The sequence below is a fragment of the Phascolarctos cinereus genome, unplaced genomic scaffold (assembly GCF_003287225.1).
Source record: "Phascolarctos cinereus isolate Bilbo 61053 unplaced genomic scaffold, phaCin_HiC Scaffold_7;HRSCAF=346, whole genome shotgun sequence".
NCBI lineage: Eukaryota > Metazoa > Chordata > Mammalia > Diprotodontia > Phascolarctidae > Phascolarctos > Phascolarctos cinereus.
This window is the reverse complement of record NW_027556180.1, coordinates 173,739,466-173,754,372: the sequence shown is the minus strand read 5'-3', so window position 1 is coordinate 173,754,372 and position 14,907 is coordinate 173,739,466. Positions and strand designations below refer to the sequence as shown.

At 35.4% G+C, this 14,907-nt stretch overlaps 1 protein-coding gene across 1 annotated transcript in view; it reads left to right on the top strand.

Annotated features, from left to right (window-relative positions):
• The window catches only part of LOC110193424 (E3 SUMO-protein ligase RanBP2-like), a 57,466-nt gene that overhangs the window by 24,640 nt on the left and 17,919 nt on the right, over nucleotides 1-14,907 (top strand). The window contains 6 exon segments of the mRNA XM_078147672.1: nucleotides 2,078-2,189; nucleotides 2,975-3,127; nucleotides 6,318-6,548; nucleotides 7,037-7,182; nucleotides 10,274-10,469; nucleotides 14,787-14,877. Of these exon segments, the coding sequence (XP_078003798.1) occupies nucleotides 2,078-2,189; nucleotides 2,975-3,127; nucleotides 6,318-6,548; nucleotides 7,037-7,182; nucleotides 10,274-10,469; nucleotides 14,787-14,877 (929 nt within the window).

The window sequence follows — 14,907 nt, the reverse complement described above, 5'->3', positions numbered from 1 at the left end:
TGTAGGACCAATCAGAACCTTGACCTTTGGTATAACTTTAATATTACCTGAGTCACATAATATGTGTGTGTGTGTGTGTGTGTGTATGTATATATATATATATATATATATATTATATATATTACTCATTCAAATTAAGGAATGACTTAATACCCTGTGATTGAAGACTTTTTCTATTTATGTACAGTTGCTTTTCTGATTCTGCTGTTTTAACTAATTGCTTAGCTTTTTTTTTTCCCTTAAAGGAATGGAATGTGGTTATTTTGTTATCTAGCATGTTGTAAAAAAGATTACAGCAATTTATATTACAGTAGCTTTATAATTTTTAAAACATAACACTCACATGAACTCCTAAGAGACAGCATATATTCCAAAAAGTATTTCAAGATTCTGATTAATTTTAGAGTTCAGACTGTGGTGAAGAGGGAGAGGAAAAATGTGAAGGTTGAATCTTTCTGTTTCTTCTGTTTTCAGCATTGGGTAAAAAGTTTGGTAGATGAGTTTGAAACTAATAAGAATTTTGCATTATTTGTAAATTTTGATTTTATAAGCTATTCATGTCATCCTTCACAAATAATTTTGAATTAGAGGTATTGGTCACTCAGTTAAGTAAATAGCGTGGTACCCAAGGGATAATTTTTTTTTTATTTTAGACTCAAACACCAGAACTCAAATACAGAGTAAAGAAAAAGAAACATATCATAAACTTAAATATTGAAACTTAAATATGAAGTAACAAAAGAAAAAAACATATCATATGCACAGCAGAACATGAGAGAGGATTCAGAATATATACCAATAAATTTTCTTTCCAAGAAAGCCTGTATGATAATACTGTGTTGAGAGCTGTCCATCTTTTCTTTGCTTGATTATAAGTTTTCTTTTGTTTTCTGCTGTGCACTTTTTTGTTCTTTTTTCCCCTCTTCCTCCTCCCCTGCTGCCCACCCAAAGACTACAATTATATGTGGATGCATGTATATATAGATATATACATACATACATACATACATACATACATACATACATACATACATATATAGACATGTATTTTCCCTTACAAATTCTGCTACTGATCTTTGTTAATGTTTGTTCTTATCTTATTTCCTATTCCTCCTGACTCCTCTATTTTACTTCTACCCACTACCTTGTTCTTCTGTTACTTAGCCTCCACTCCCCCACCCCCCAGGATTCCTCCCTATCCTCCCATTCCCATTGATCGAAACACCCTTCTATACTCCCCTTAACCTGTTTTCTCATCGTCCCCTCTAGAGATCTCTCCCTTATCCTCTCCTGTTCCCTCTGTGTATTGTTCCATCTTAAATCCATTCCTGATGAAAGTAGGTTACCAGAACTACCAGCCCTCCTCCATCTAATCCCTCTGTGTTGATTCTTCCTCTTGCACCTCATTTGTATAAAGTAATTACTCTTTTCAGCTGTTCCTAAACAGTTTTACTTTTTAAAGTCATATCATAGCCAGGTCTACCCCAATCTTTCTTACAAACTACCCAATTCCTGATGACAATCTTAGACATATGTTTTACATTTTACATATATAAAAAAATAATCTGTCCTTATTGAATCCCTTGTCTTTGGTATGTACCTTATGTTTCTCTTGGCTATCGTATGTCAAATCTTCTATTTAAATTCAGGTTTTGTTTTGTTTTGTTTTTAACAGTCCTAAAAGTCTTGACAGTTGATCAGTTGTTCATTTTTTTCCTTCAGGATTGTGCTTAACTTTGCTGGGTACGATATTTTCAGCTGGAACCTCAGTTCTTTTGCTGTTCAATATATGGTGTTCTAAGACCTGTGGTCCTTTAGTGTCTCTACAGCTAGGTCTTGTGTGATTCTTATTGTGGCACCATCATATTTAAATTGTTTTTTTTCTTGTTGCTCTTAATATTTTATCCTTGAGCTGGAGTTTTGGAAGAGATAAATATTGAAATGTACTAGGTTAGTAGTAATTTTTTTTGTTCCAAGTAAGCTAGAAACTGTTCTTTTGTGTTTTATAGGATAGAACTGCATTAAATTTATGTATTATAAAAGCCTCTTTAAATTCAATGTTTGAATTATATCATAGATATATATCTACTTACCTTAACGTACAAGAGAGGGATCCTAAAGCACACAAGTTTCTTGGTCTTCTCTATGAAGCTGAAGGAAACATTGACAAGGCCGTTGGATGTTACAAGGTGCGTAATAAGTATTGATTAAAATGTGAATTTTATGTCAGTTTGAGCCTGTGTTACACTAATATATCACTACTATTTTTATTATTAATGTTAGATGCTACTTTTGAGGGGAGCTATAGTTGTTAGAAGCATGTGATGTAGTACATAGAATATTGGAGTCAGGAGGACTCAGATTCTGCCTCTAATTTGAATGAGCTGTGTTACAAATCATTTAATCTCTTAATGCTACAGGCACCTCGCTAAAATGGAAATTGCCCCAATTGTTGAAATCACAAGTCTAGAATGAAACTATATATATTTTTTAAAAAGCTTCACCACCATTTATAAAAATAAAAGATATTTTAAAAACTATGAATGAATGAAAGAATATTTTTAAGTATATACGTATTATTAGTTGATATGACATAATAGGTTGTTAGAACTATTCTTTAAATTCTTTGGTATAAAGGTACTATATAAGTATGGTAATTGCTAAGATTTTCAAACAATTTGTCTAGATATATATTTTTGTGATATTTATGGTTTCAGTCCTTTCGTGTGGATACAGATGCTCCTAATTTTAAACATTAAACAAAAGAGCAAAATACTGCTTTTAAAAGGTATTTGTTGTATTATTTGCATTTCAAACTTAACTGATTTCACTAATTTTGAAGTGCCAATTTTTCTAGGATTATTTAAGTATAATTATTTACCCAGAATTCAGTGGATTCATAAATTGTTGCCTTATACATATGCTTCAGCATTATTAATTCATTTGTTAATGTTCTTTTTTTTTTAATTGCTAGCGTTCAGTAGAATTAAACCCAACACAGAAAGATCTTGTGCTCAAGATTGCAGAATTGTTGTGTGAAAATGATGCTACTGATGGAAGGGCAAAATACTGGGTTGAAAAAGCTTCCAAGCTTTTCCCTGGAAACCCTACAATCTATAGGTTGAAGGTAAAAATCTGATTTTTTAATTAAGTGAATATTATATAATTTTTCGTTCTTAAGTTCCAAAAATAAATAATTTCCATGTATGCAGTAGAATAGAAACATATTACATGGGAAATCATTAATCTAATTTCATACTGTTTGCTTTTAGAAATACACGTGTATACATATATACACTTTCATGTATTCATATATATGCACACATGTGTACTTCTGAAGTTGGTTCTGTTCTATTTGGGTTATTAAAAAATATTTCAGTGGCCCTCTTTTCTTTTTTATGACAACAGTATTACAGCCTTCTCACTTTGAAGAGAGGAGAAAAGAAATCCTTTCCATAAATAAACACAATCATTTCTTTTGTCATTTCTTAAAGGACAGTAGTGTTCCATTAGTGGATTTGCCACATCTTATTTAATCATTCCTCAATCGTTCTTTTTCCCTTTTAATCTCCCTCTTTATTATCGGGAAGTTTGTTTTCCTGGTGACTATTCCCTCTCTGGTAATAGCTCCCTCATTTACCTCCCCTTTCCCTGTAGCTGCTTATTTCTTTGTTGAGTTTCATACATTTCTACACCAAACTGTGTGTGTTCATGTGTTCAACCTTCCTTTGTCTTATTTAGATAAGAATGAAGTTTATCTGATACTTAACTTCCCTATCATTTCCTCCATATTTGTATATTCTTCTCCCCATACACCTCAATTATGAGAAATAGAAGCCTTTCTACTATAGTGGATTCCTTTTACCCTCCTTTTTCTTTCTCTTTTTTAAACCCTCCAAGCAAGTGATCTATCCCCAGGTCCTATATCTTCTTTATTTACTTCTCTTAATACCGTTTCGGGGGCAGCTAGGTGGTACTGGCCCTGAAGTCAGGAGGACCTGAGTTGAAATCTGGCCTCAGACCAAACACTTGACACATACTAGCTGTGTGATCTTGGGCAAGTCACTTAACCCTGATTGCCTCACCAAAAACAAACAAACAAAAAATATTTCGAAGACATTTAGGTTCTAAAGGGACACTTCTTCCTTATTCCCTCATTAGAGTGTTAGCACTTTATCACATAGTGCCTTCCAGTTGCTCAAATTCTGGCTGTGGTAATCCTGGGATTACTTTTTGCAGTTTCTTTCAGGAGGTGGTCAGTGGATTCTTTCTATCTTCACTTTACCTTTTTTTTTTTTGGCAAGGCAGTTGGGGGTAAGTGACTTGCCCAGGGTCACACAGCTAGTAAGTGTCAGATGTCTGATCTGAGACCAGATTTGAACTCAGGTCCTCCTGACTCTAGGGCTGATGCTGTATCCACTGTGCCACTTAGCTGCCCTCCATTTGGTTTTAATAGATACTTCTATAGTGTCCAGGCTTTTTATCATGGTTTTCAGGAATTCTGATTATTTTTTTTTGAAAATAATTAATTTGTTTTTAGTTTTCAGCATTCATTTCCATAAGATCTTGAGTTTTAAATTTTCTCCTTCTCCCTCTCCACCCTGCTTCCCCAAGACAGCATGCAATCTGATATAGGCTCTGAAGTCTGATTATTCTTAAATTTGTTTCTCCTTGTCCAGTAGTAAGTGTCTTATATTCTTTTTTTCTTAATCTTTTGATATTGTAGTATTTCACGTTTCACAGAATAATTTATTTCAATTTGGTCTGTTCTAATTTTTAGGGAGTCTGTTACTTGGATAAAGCTTAAAACTTTTTCTTGTAAACTATTCTTCCAATCTTTCCTCTAGAATTTCCATTTTTTATCTTTTGCCTTACTTCTAGGGATTCATTATAGGCTTGTGGAAAATACATTTTCTCTTTTGAACCTCTGCTTGCATTGTCATGGCATTTTTTCTCATAAGTTGAATTTTTGGGCCTCTCTTCATCTAATAATAATTTTTTATAGTTGTTGATGTTTTCTTTAGTTACTCATTTCTTCGTTCTTACTTCCTGAACTGTGGCTTTGTGCCAGGGCAGGGAACAGTCTTCTGCGCTTGGTGATAATTGTCTCTGTTTGGTCCTAATTAGGGTCACCTGGGTTCCTGTGAGTTCTGCCTCTTTGAGTTAGCCCCTCCCCTTCAGATAGCCCTACCTTTGCCCTTGAATCTTTGAGGTCAAGAGCTCTGGATCTTCTGGGTCCTCTGTTTTATCTCAGGACAAATGCAAGGACTTTGGAGCCCTGGGGCATTCTGATCTAAGCACTAATTTTGCCTGGACTGATCAAGTGCTATTCCTGGGGTTTCTTAAGGTCCATACTCTGGGTTTCCTTCTGCTCTGGTTTTCTGAGGGGAGATAACGTTCTGCTGTTTCTGGATACAGAGCCTAGCAATCTACATGTTGTGTGTCTTGTACTGTGGAAGGCATTCAGCTTGTCTGCACTGGTGCTAGCTTTGTAGGAGATCACCTTTCCTATTTATTATTTTTTTTCTTTTTACTGACTCTGCATTTCTTGAGTGGAAAAAATTACTGTAGTTCTCCTTAGATTTCTTGGTCATTATTTGGTCTGGTGCAATTTTTAGACTTTTCCTGGAGTAGGTTATGTGTGCTAAATTATTCTGTAGTAAAAAATCTAGCACTGATGTTTAGGGACTGAGGGTAGAAATAGAATAGTTCCCTAGTATCTGGCATAGTTGTGTTTATTTACAACTAATGGTATCTTTAATACTTTCAATGAAAAAACTTAAACACCTGTATGCCACCCACATTGTGCTAGGTACCTGTGATATAAAGAAAAAGTGAAACAAGTCCCACTCGCAAAAAACTACATTCTCTCAGGGAAGACATTCTATACATACATAAGCATAGAATAATTTACAAAATAAATGTGCATTAATTTAAGGAGTGAAGGGCACTAGCATTTGGGGAATCAAGAAAGGTTTCACATAAAAGGTCATACTTGAACGAAATCATGAGAGTAATAATGGATTTATTTACATTTAGAAGTATGGAGGGAGAGAATTCCAGGCACCTGAGTATAGCCAGCACAAATAGCAAGAAGGTCAGATTGGTTAGAATGTAGAATGTGGGAAGGACATTAATGTCTGGTTGGAGCCAGATTGTGGAGGGCATTAAGTGCCAAAAAGAGGAATTTATTTTGAGGGTAGGTATTTTTGTATTTGTAACCTTGCACGTGGACGCTTAATAAATATTTGTTTATTGATTGGTAAACTTGAATATATTTGGTATTGATTCTAAGCTAAATATATAAATTTCAATAGGAGCAGCTTTTAGACTGTAAAGGTGAAGATGGATGGAATCAGCTTTTTGACTTGATTCAGTCAGAGCTCTATGCGAGACCTGATGATGTATATGTGAACATCCGACTAGTAGAGCTGTACAGGTCAAATAAGAGACTGAAGGATGCTGTGGCCCACTGCTGTGAGGCAGAGAGAAATCTAGCCTTGAGAACAAGCTTGGAATGGTATTCATGTGTTGTGCGAACACTTAAGGTAGGTAAAAGCTAGTTCTGTACGTTTCTTTTTGGTATGTGACAGCACTTTTTCCTTTTCATTTATTATCCTCTAAGAGGCATCTGTATCTTGTACTTTAATTTCTTCTGTTTTCCACATGTAAAATTTCTTGATAACAAATAAATGACATTATTGTTATCCATTTTACACACATAGGGCAGCTCAATAACATTCAATAAATATTTGTCATGTCTGTGTGAGGCGTTATACCAAGATCTCTGTAAACCATTTATTTGTCCAATATGAGTAGCATTTTATGTTGTTTGAGTAATTAAGGATGTGGTGAATTTATTTCACCTTATTTGAAGAAAGACTGGAATGGGAAAAGGGATAATTTTGAAGTTTTACTTATCACATCAGTGTATACATTATGGTTTCACTGGGGGACATTTGCTATTATATAGCAAAGGACAAAGAACAAAAATTGTTGGTAATTATATGCATTTTAATTTATTTCTACCCAATAGGAATATCTGGAATCGTTACAGTGTTTGGAGGCCAATAAAAGCAACTGGCGAGCAACCAATAAAGACTTACTTCTGGCCTATGCCAATCTTATGCTTCTTACGCTTTCTACTAGAGATGTACAGGAAAGTAGAGAATTACTGGAACGGTATGATAATTATAAGTAAAGCAATTAAATCTAAATTACATTTTATATTTTAAGGAGCAGTTCATTGTTTAGTTGGTTGAATTAATCTCTCTCCCAAAATGTTCGTTTATATGCTGTGCTTAGAGGACTGTTAAAACTGGTGCAATATGATGAGAATTCTTCTTTACCAATTCTTTGTAAGAGTATTAAGATTTTATTTTGCATAACTTTTAGTCTCTCTGAGCTTCTGCTTCAGGTTTGAAAAAGAAGAAAAATTGCAACCTGTGTTATGTTAATGTTTTATTATGGCATACTTGAGAAATGATGAATTTGAAAATTGATACATTGTGGAAAAGTACATCAAGTTCTAGACATGGAACTCAGAGACCTTTGGTTTGAGTTGCACTTGAAAGACTTAATAATTGTAGGATCCTGAGCAAGTCCTGTAATCTGTCAGAACCTAACTTTCATCATCTGTTAAATAATACTTATAAATTAGTTTCCTCACAAGCTGGTGAGGAAAATACTTTTCAGTCCTCAAAGTATTATATAAATGTGGATTGTTTGTTGCTAATACTATTATTGTATTTCCTGTCTATATGTGGGATTGTCTTTCCATCTGAGTCTATTGTTACTGAATCGATGCTTTACTCATATTTTAGTACTTTTAAAGGAACTTTAAAGGATGGCTATTTCACTTGGCTTAATTAGGAATTCTTGGTTTTGTAAGAAGATGCTTAATGGTTTTTATTTTCACGTTTTGAACAGCTGTTACATTTTTCTGGGTTTTCTAAACTTGGTTTTAATGATTTCTGCCTTAATTAGGTACTGTTGGTAAATCACTAAACAAATAAAAAATTAGAGTGAAGTGAAACTTTAGTATAGGCACAATATGAGTTAAAAGTGTATACTAATTTGATAAATAAAACTAATTATTCAAAAAGGGGGGAAGAGGGACAGCTAGGTGGTGCAGTGGATAGAGCACCGGCCCTAGATTCAGGAGGACCTGAGTTCAAATCTGTCCTCAGACACGTAACACTCACTAGCTGTGTGATTGCCTCACTGAAAAAAAAAAAAAACTATTAGTTGTGTGACCCTGGGAAAATCACTTAACCCCAATTGCCTCACCAAAAAGAAAGGGAGGGAGAAGAGAATAAATCTTTTCAGAGAAAAAAGAAAAGGATGCTAATGTCTCTTGAAAAGTATCAGTAAACTGTTATATTAAATGCTCTTTCCAGTGGATCTGGCCTTTTCAACTTAGTTAATTTCAGTTATCAAATTATTTTTGTTATATGACCTGGGCAAGTCATTTTACCTCAAGCAGTTACCTGGTATTGATCATGGAAAGATTGACGATCACATTGGTGGAAGGAATTCCCATACTGGGGGTTGCTCACGCTCATAAATTCTAGTTACTTCATGTTCCTTTGCCTAAAACAGTTATCATAGGCAATTATAGTACCATAAAGGGATTTCTTGTTGCTGCTTAGATTTGTATTAATTTTAAAGCATAATCTGTTAGTTCTTAAGGAAGAAATTAGCCAGCCTCTTAGAAATTGGCCAGCCCAAATTAGCTAGGCCATTGCTTTTCTGTACTTAAAACCTTTTTCAGCTTGGTAGAACTTGCCAGAATTCTGCCTCTGCTGCTACATTTTTTTTAACATATATAAATTTATTTATTTTTAGTTGTCAACATTCACTTCCACAAGTTTTTGAGTTCCAGATTTTCACCCCATCTCACCCCACGATGGCATGCATTCTGAATATCCCTTCCCCTAGTCTGTTCTCTCTTCTACCTCTTCCCACCCTTCTCTTATTCCCTTCCCCTTCTATTTTTCTGTAGGGCAGGATAGACTTCTGTACCCCATTTCCTATATTTCTTATTTCCCTGCTGCTACATTTTTTGAGAGCCCAAGATCATATATACCAAGATAAGGTTGGGTAGGTTTAGCAAAGGATAGGAATTAATGGAGAGTATAGCAGTTTTGGTAAGCTACACTAAAAAATATTTGACTCTAGAATTTAGTTTTGTTTGTATATATGTATATCTTGTCTGAGAATTCATAACGCTTCAAACTAATGAATGCATTATGAAAGACTTGAAGGGACTGAAAGGCAGTTGAATACTGAGCCTCCTCCCCACTCCCCCCAAGTCTGTTCTTTGTCCTTGCTTTAGATAAAGGATGGACAGTCTTGCTTTTCTGCAGAGCCACCATCCTTAAGGAAAGGAACAGTTTTAGTATTCTAGTAGATTTCATGTTTTTCAGGTGTTTTGCAATAAACTGTTTTCCCCCTGGCTGAGCCTGAGTGTAGGTTTTGGCTTTTCTTTTTTTTGGTGGGACTTTAGGATGTGAACAAAATAAGAGTTGTTTCAAACAAGTATTTAAATAAATAGAATGGTTGGTGATGTTTATAGATCATAGATCTAGCTTGGCATTCTGGCTCTGGATCCAACTCCCTCCTTTACAGAGTAGGAAATGGGCCCCAGGGAGGCTAGATAACTCAGCCCAAGATCGCAAAAATTAAGTTGAACTATGATTGTCAATATTGTTCTTCATCTTCAAAAGCAAAATGTGTGTGGTTGGGTCATATGGTAATTTGTAAAAACTTAAGGATAAACACAATTTGATTTATAACCTTATTTGAAGGATTCTTTTTTCCCCAATTCTTTTTTTGGGGGAGGGAGAAGGAATTTTACAAACACCAATAAATAATATTTCTACATGTAAAATGAGTAAGAGGATTGTTTTTGAAATTGTACATATAAAAACATATAAATGTTTCTTTGAAAAAGTATCACATTTTTAACGTAGTAATATCAGTGCTGAATTGTGTCCCTGTCTGAACTTCTTTCTGCTGTGGGTTTTTTTTTTCCATTTTTTAAATTTTCACGTAATGTTTCACTTTTCTTCCCTTTTTTTGTTGGTGGTGGTAGGGCATATACCTTAACCTGTTTTCACAACCTCCACCTCCCCAAGGGTTATTTCTTTACTTAAAAAAAAGCCTTTATTTTTTGTTGTGAAACTTATTATCCATTTGATATCAAAGATGTAGATTATGCCTTAATTCAGTAACGTTTGACTGCTATTCTTTGCAACATTTTTGTGTTTAGTTTTGATGATGATGCACTTCAGTCTGTGAAATCTTTTATGAGTGGGAATGATGAGCTATCAGTTACTTTCCTTGAAATGAAAGGTCACTTCTACATGCATGCTGGTACTCTGCTTTTGAAAATGGCTCAGCACAGTGAGATACAATGGAGAGCTTTATCAGAATTGGCAGCCTTATGCTATCTCATAGCATTTCAGGTAAGCAGCCTTCCAGTTTAGGTTAGGTGTACATTTCACCCAATTGATCTTCATATTTGTAGCGTTTCACATGGGTGTATCCTAGTTGTACCTCATGTTAAAAAGGTTCAATAAGGGAATAGCCAGACTTAGAAAAAAAGAGATAAATTAGGAACTGATTATAAGCATTGGGAACATTTTTTCCCTTTGACAAAAGCATTAACTTCATAATTTCTTTAAGCATAGAGCTTCTAAAGTGTATTTCATGTGGGATTAAAAACTAGGGATGGAGCCAAGATAGTAGAGTAGGGGCAACAACCCAACATTTCCCTCCAGACAACTTAAAAATGATACATCAAATCTAATTCTAGAGCAGCATAGCTGCTATGACAAAAGATCTGGGTGAGTCATTTTTCCAGCTCAAGATAATTTAGGAGGTCAGTAGGAGAGGTCTGTGACAGTGGGGTGGGGGTTGCTTAGACTGGTTGTGGTGGCCGCCTAGACTGGTTGTGGTGGCCACACCAGCAGTGGATCTTGGAGGTGGCTGTAGTAGTTGTAGCAGCAGCTTTGAGATCTCTCAGCTACTAAAGGGAGTGGACAATTGATCAAAAAGAGATTACAGAAAACTCTGAGCTTACTGACACAGCATTGGGCACTGTTTGGCTACTACATTGCCCATATGCAAATCTGGGACACAGAGGAGTACTTGTGGTCAGTCACAAGGGAGGGGACCCTGGTTGTAGTTTCAGGGCCAAGAGGAACATTATCGCTTGCATCTGTAGAGTAGCAGGTACCCTTCTTGGGTAAAGACTGGAGCACAGACCAGGAAAGCAGTGACCACAGCTCTCCCAGAATAACAATACCTTGGAAGCACCAAAAAGTGCAAGCCCCAGAATACGCTCAGAAAATGGCAGCATGAAAAAGCCTGAAGCTTGGGACATTGCCTTTCCACCTGCAGGTGAGCAGAGCCCAATTTTAACATAAAGCGCAAAGCCAAGATAGGCTAGAAAAAGGAGCAATCAACAAAAAAGAATGTGACCATTAAAAGCTACTATGGGGGAGGGAAGATCAAGACATAGACTCAGAATAAGACAACAATGTGAAAATAGTTATAAGCAAAGCCTTTAAAAAGGAAATAAAAATGCTAATTGGACCCAAGCCCAACAAGAATTGCTGGAAGAGTTAAAGAAAGAGATAAGAGTGGTAGGGAAAAATTGGGAAAAGAAATGAAAGTGATACAAGAAAAGTATGAAAAGAGAATTAACAGCTTGGTAAAACAGGCACAAGAAAATAACACCTAAAAAACCAGAATTGGCCTAATGGTAAAAGAGGTACCAAAGCACACAGAAGGAAATAATTCCTTAAAAATTGGAATTGGGCAGGTGGAAGCTCCATGAGATACTAAGAAACAATAAAACAAAGTAAAAAGAAAAAAAATTTCAGGGCCTCACTGTCTATTTATTTACTCAATCTTGATGGCTAAATGTAAAGACTGAAATAACTGAAGACTGCTTCAGTGACCCATGGTTTTCATAAATATGAATTAATCCCTTCATTGTACACAAATTTTTAAATTCTCTGTGACTTAGCAAATATTCAGGAGGGAAGACACTGAAAAATTCAATAATCTATTGATCAGCCTTCTTGAAATTATGTAGGCTGATCCATCACTGGGCATATAATTGTAACCTATTCTGGTAGAAGTTCTCAAAGCTTCTATGTTGGCATTCTTTTTAAGCACATAAGGCCACTTCCATGCATCACTGAGGAACATGGGTGGAGGAGGATATAAGTTGGATTGTTTCAACTTTAATAAGTATGACCTCCGGAACGATTTCTAATAAAGTTTAATTTTTGTAGAATTGGTAAAGCATGAGGGTTGGTTTTATTTTAACAGGAAAAATAATGGATTCTTTGTTTTAAAGTGTCTCCTTTCTATTTAGCTTATGCTCTAAGGATAAATAAATACCTTTGAAGCAAGTCTGTAGATGAAATTTCTCATTTCTCCATATATTATTTTTTTCATTTCTACATCTTAAGCGATCTTAGAGGTTTAATAGTTAAGGACTGACTGATCCAGGCATGCTTATGTTTGGGTGTGGTCTGTTCAAGGCTTGGGTTCCCAGACCCTAAAACCTTGAATAGCCAATGAAACCTATATTTATTTATTTATTTTTAGTGATTAGAAATAAGCGGTTTTACTAGAATGCAAGAGCCAGTCAAGTAACTCAGACTATGAATGGCTTCATATATCTGACATGATGGTGAAGCTATCCATTTGCAGAAGGAACAGTTGCTGTGTGATGGATATACTTTACAGTTAGAAAAGCCACAGCCATTTGGTCAACATCAAAATTGCTGCCGCCCCCCCCCCCGCCAGCTGTGGCATTGAATCCTTATTTGGTAATGTTTGCAGTAGTAAAACAGTAGTTTTTTCAGGTTTATTTTCACTAGGTGCTTATTTCCTCTTTAAGAAGTAGCATCCTAGGGAGGCAGCTAGGTAGTTCAGTGGATAGACTCTGGCCTTGGAGTCAGGAGGACCTGAGTTCAAATTCAGCCTCAGACACCTAACACTCAATAGCAGTGTGACCTTGGGCAAGTCACTTAACTCCATTGCCTCATCAAAAAAGAAAAGAAAAAAAAGTAGTATCCTGAGGCAGCTAGGTTGCACAGTGGGTAGAACACCAGCCCTGGAGTCAGGAGAACCTGAGCTCAAATCTGGCCTCAGACACATATCATTCACTAGCTGTGTGACTCTGGGCAAGTCACTTAATCCCAATTGCCTTGCCAAAAAAAAAAAGTAGTATCCTAATCAAAACTATTAATAGTCATATGAAAAAGGCTCTTAAATCACTTGATAATTAAAAATGCAAATTAAAACAATTTTTGAGGTACCATCTCACCTATCAGATTGGCTGACATGAAAGAAAAGGAGAATGAAAAACCGTTCGAGGGGATATGGAAAAATACAGGCACTAATGCACTTTTGGTAGAGTTATGAACTGGTCCAACCATTTTGTAACCATTTTATAGCCCAAAGGGCTATAAAACTCTGCATACCTTTTGAACCAGCAATACCACTACTAGGTTTGTATCCCAAATACATACAAAAATATTGAAGCTTTTTTTGTGATGGCAAAGAATTGGAAATTGAGGGGATGTCCTTCAATTGGGGAATGACTGAACAAATTATGGTGTATAATTGTGATGAAATACTATTGTGGTGAAATAAATGGCATAGGGGATGGTTTCAGAAAAACCTGGGAAGGCTTATATGAGCTAATGCAAAGTGAAGTGAGTTGCAATATTATAACAATGATCAATTGTTAAAGACTTAGTTACTCTGATCAATACAGTGATCCAAAACAATTCCAAGAGACTCATGATGAAAAATGCTGGCCACTTCTAAAGAGAAAACTGATGAAGTCTGAATGCAGATTGAAGCATATTGTTTTTACTCTTTATTTTTCCTGCCTTTTTATTTATTCATTTTTTGCATCTTATTCATTCATGGCTAAAATGGAAATTTGTTTTGTCTGACTTCACAAGTGTAATGAGTGTTGTATTTCTTGCCTTCTCAAGGGGTTGCAGAGGGGCTGGAGGGAGAGAAATTGAACTTGAAAATAAAAATAATTTAAAAAATTTTAAAGAAATAGTTTCCTTCTAATTTTCTGTTTCCAGCTGTTTGAATTTCTTGCCCATTAACAGCAGCTGGCTCACTCTAAATATGGTTGAGGCATAGACTAGAGAATAGTGATTAGATTTATTGTTTCATGATTTGAGGGAACTCGCTCTACCTAAGCAGGCAGGAACAACTTTCTGTGCAAGTTAGTCTTAGTTGCCTGGAAACCTGAGAGGTTACTGACTGAGTCAGTGTCACTGGCCAGTGTGAGTCAAAGGTGAGATATGAACTCATCTCTTAATGGCCCTAAGGTCAATTCTGTTCAGTATGCCATTCTGTGTAACTAATTAAAACTTGTTTATAAAAGTGGTAGGAGCATTTAAAAATTTGGTATTTATACTGCTGAAGTCAGTTGTTTTATTTAAATGGTTCATTTCCAGGAACATTTGTAACTGAAGTTAAATTGAATGTGTGGTGAAAGAGAGTTCCTAAGAAATATTTTTCATTGTTTAATTATGTGTTTTTAGGACAGACAGTGTCTTCCAATATACTGTATAGTCAAATTTCAGAAATTTATTTAGTGTGTATTTTTTTAAATCTGTACTCATAGTGTATGTACAACATTATGCTCTATGCCATTTTAAAAAAATCTTCATCCTGTGAATTCTCTTAGTGAAGAAAATATATATTATTCTGATTTCTCATATTTTCATCAGGTTCCAAGACCAAGGACTAAATTAATGAAAGGAGAAAATGCTGGACAAAATTTGTTGGAAATGATGGCTTATGATCGTCTGAGCCAGACTGGTAATAGCACAGTTTTGTTGAGCCTCCATT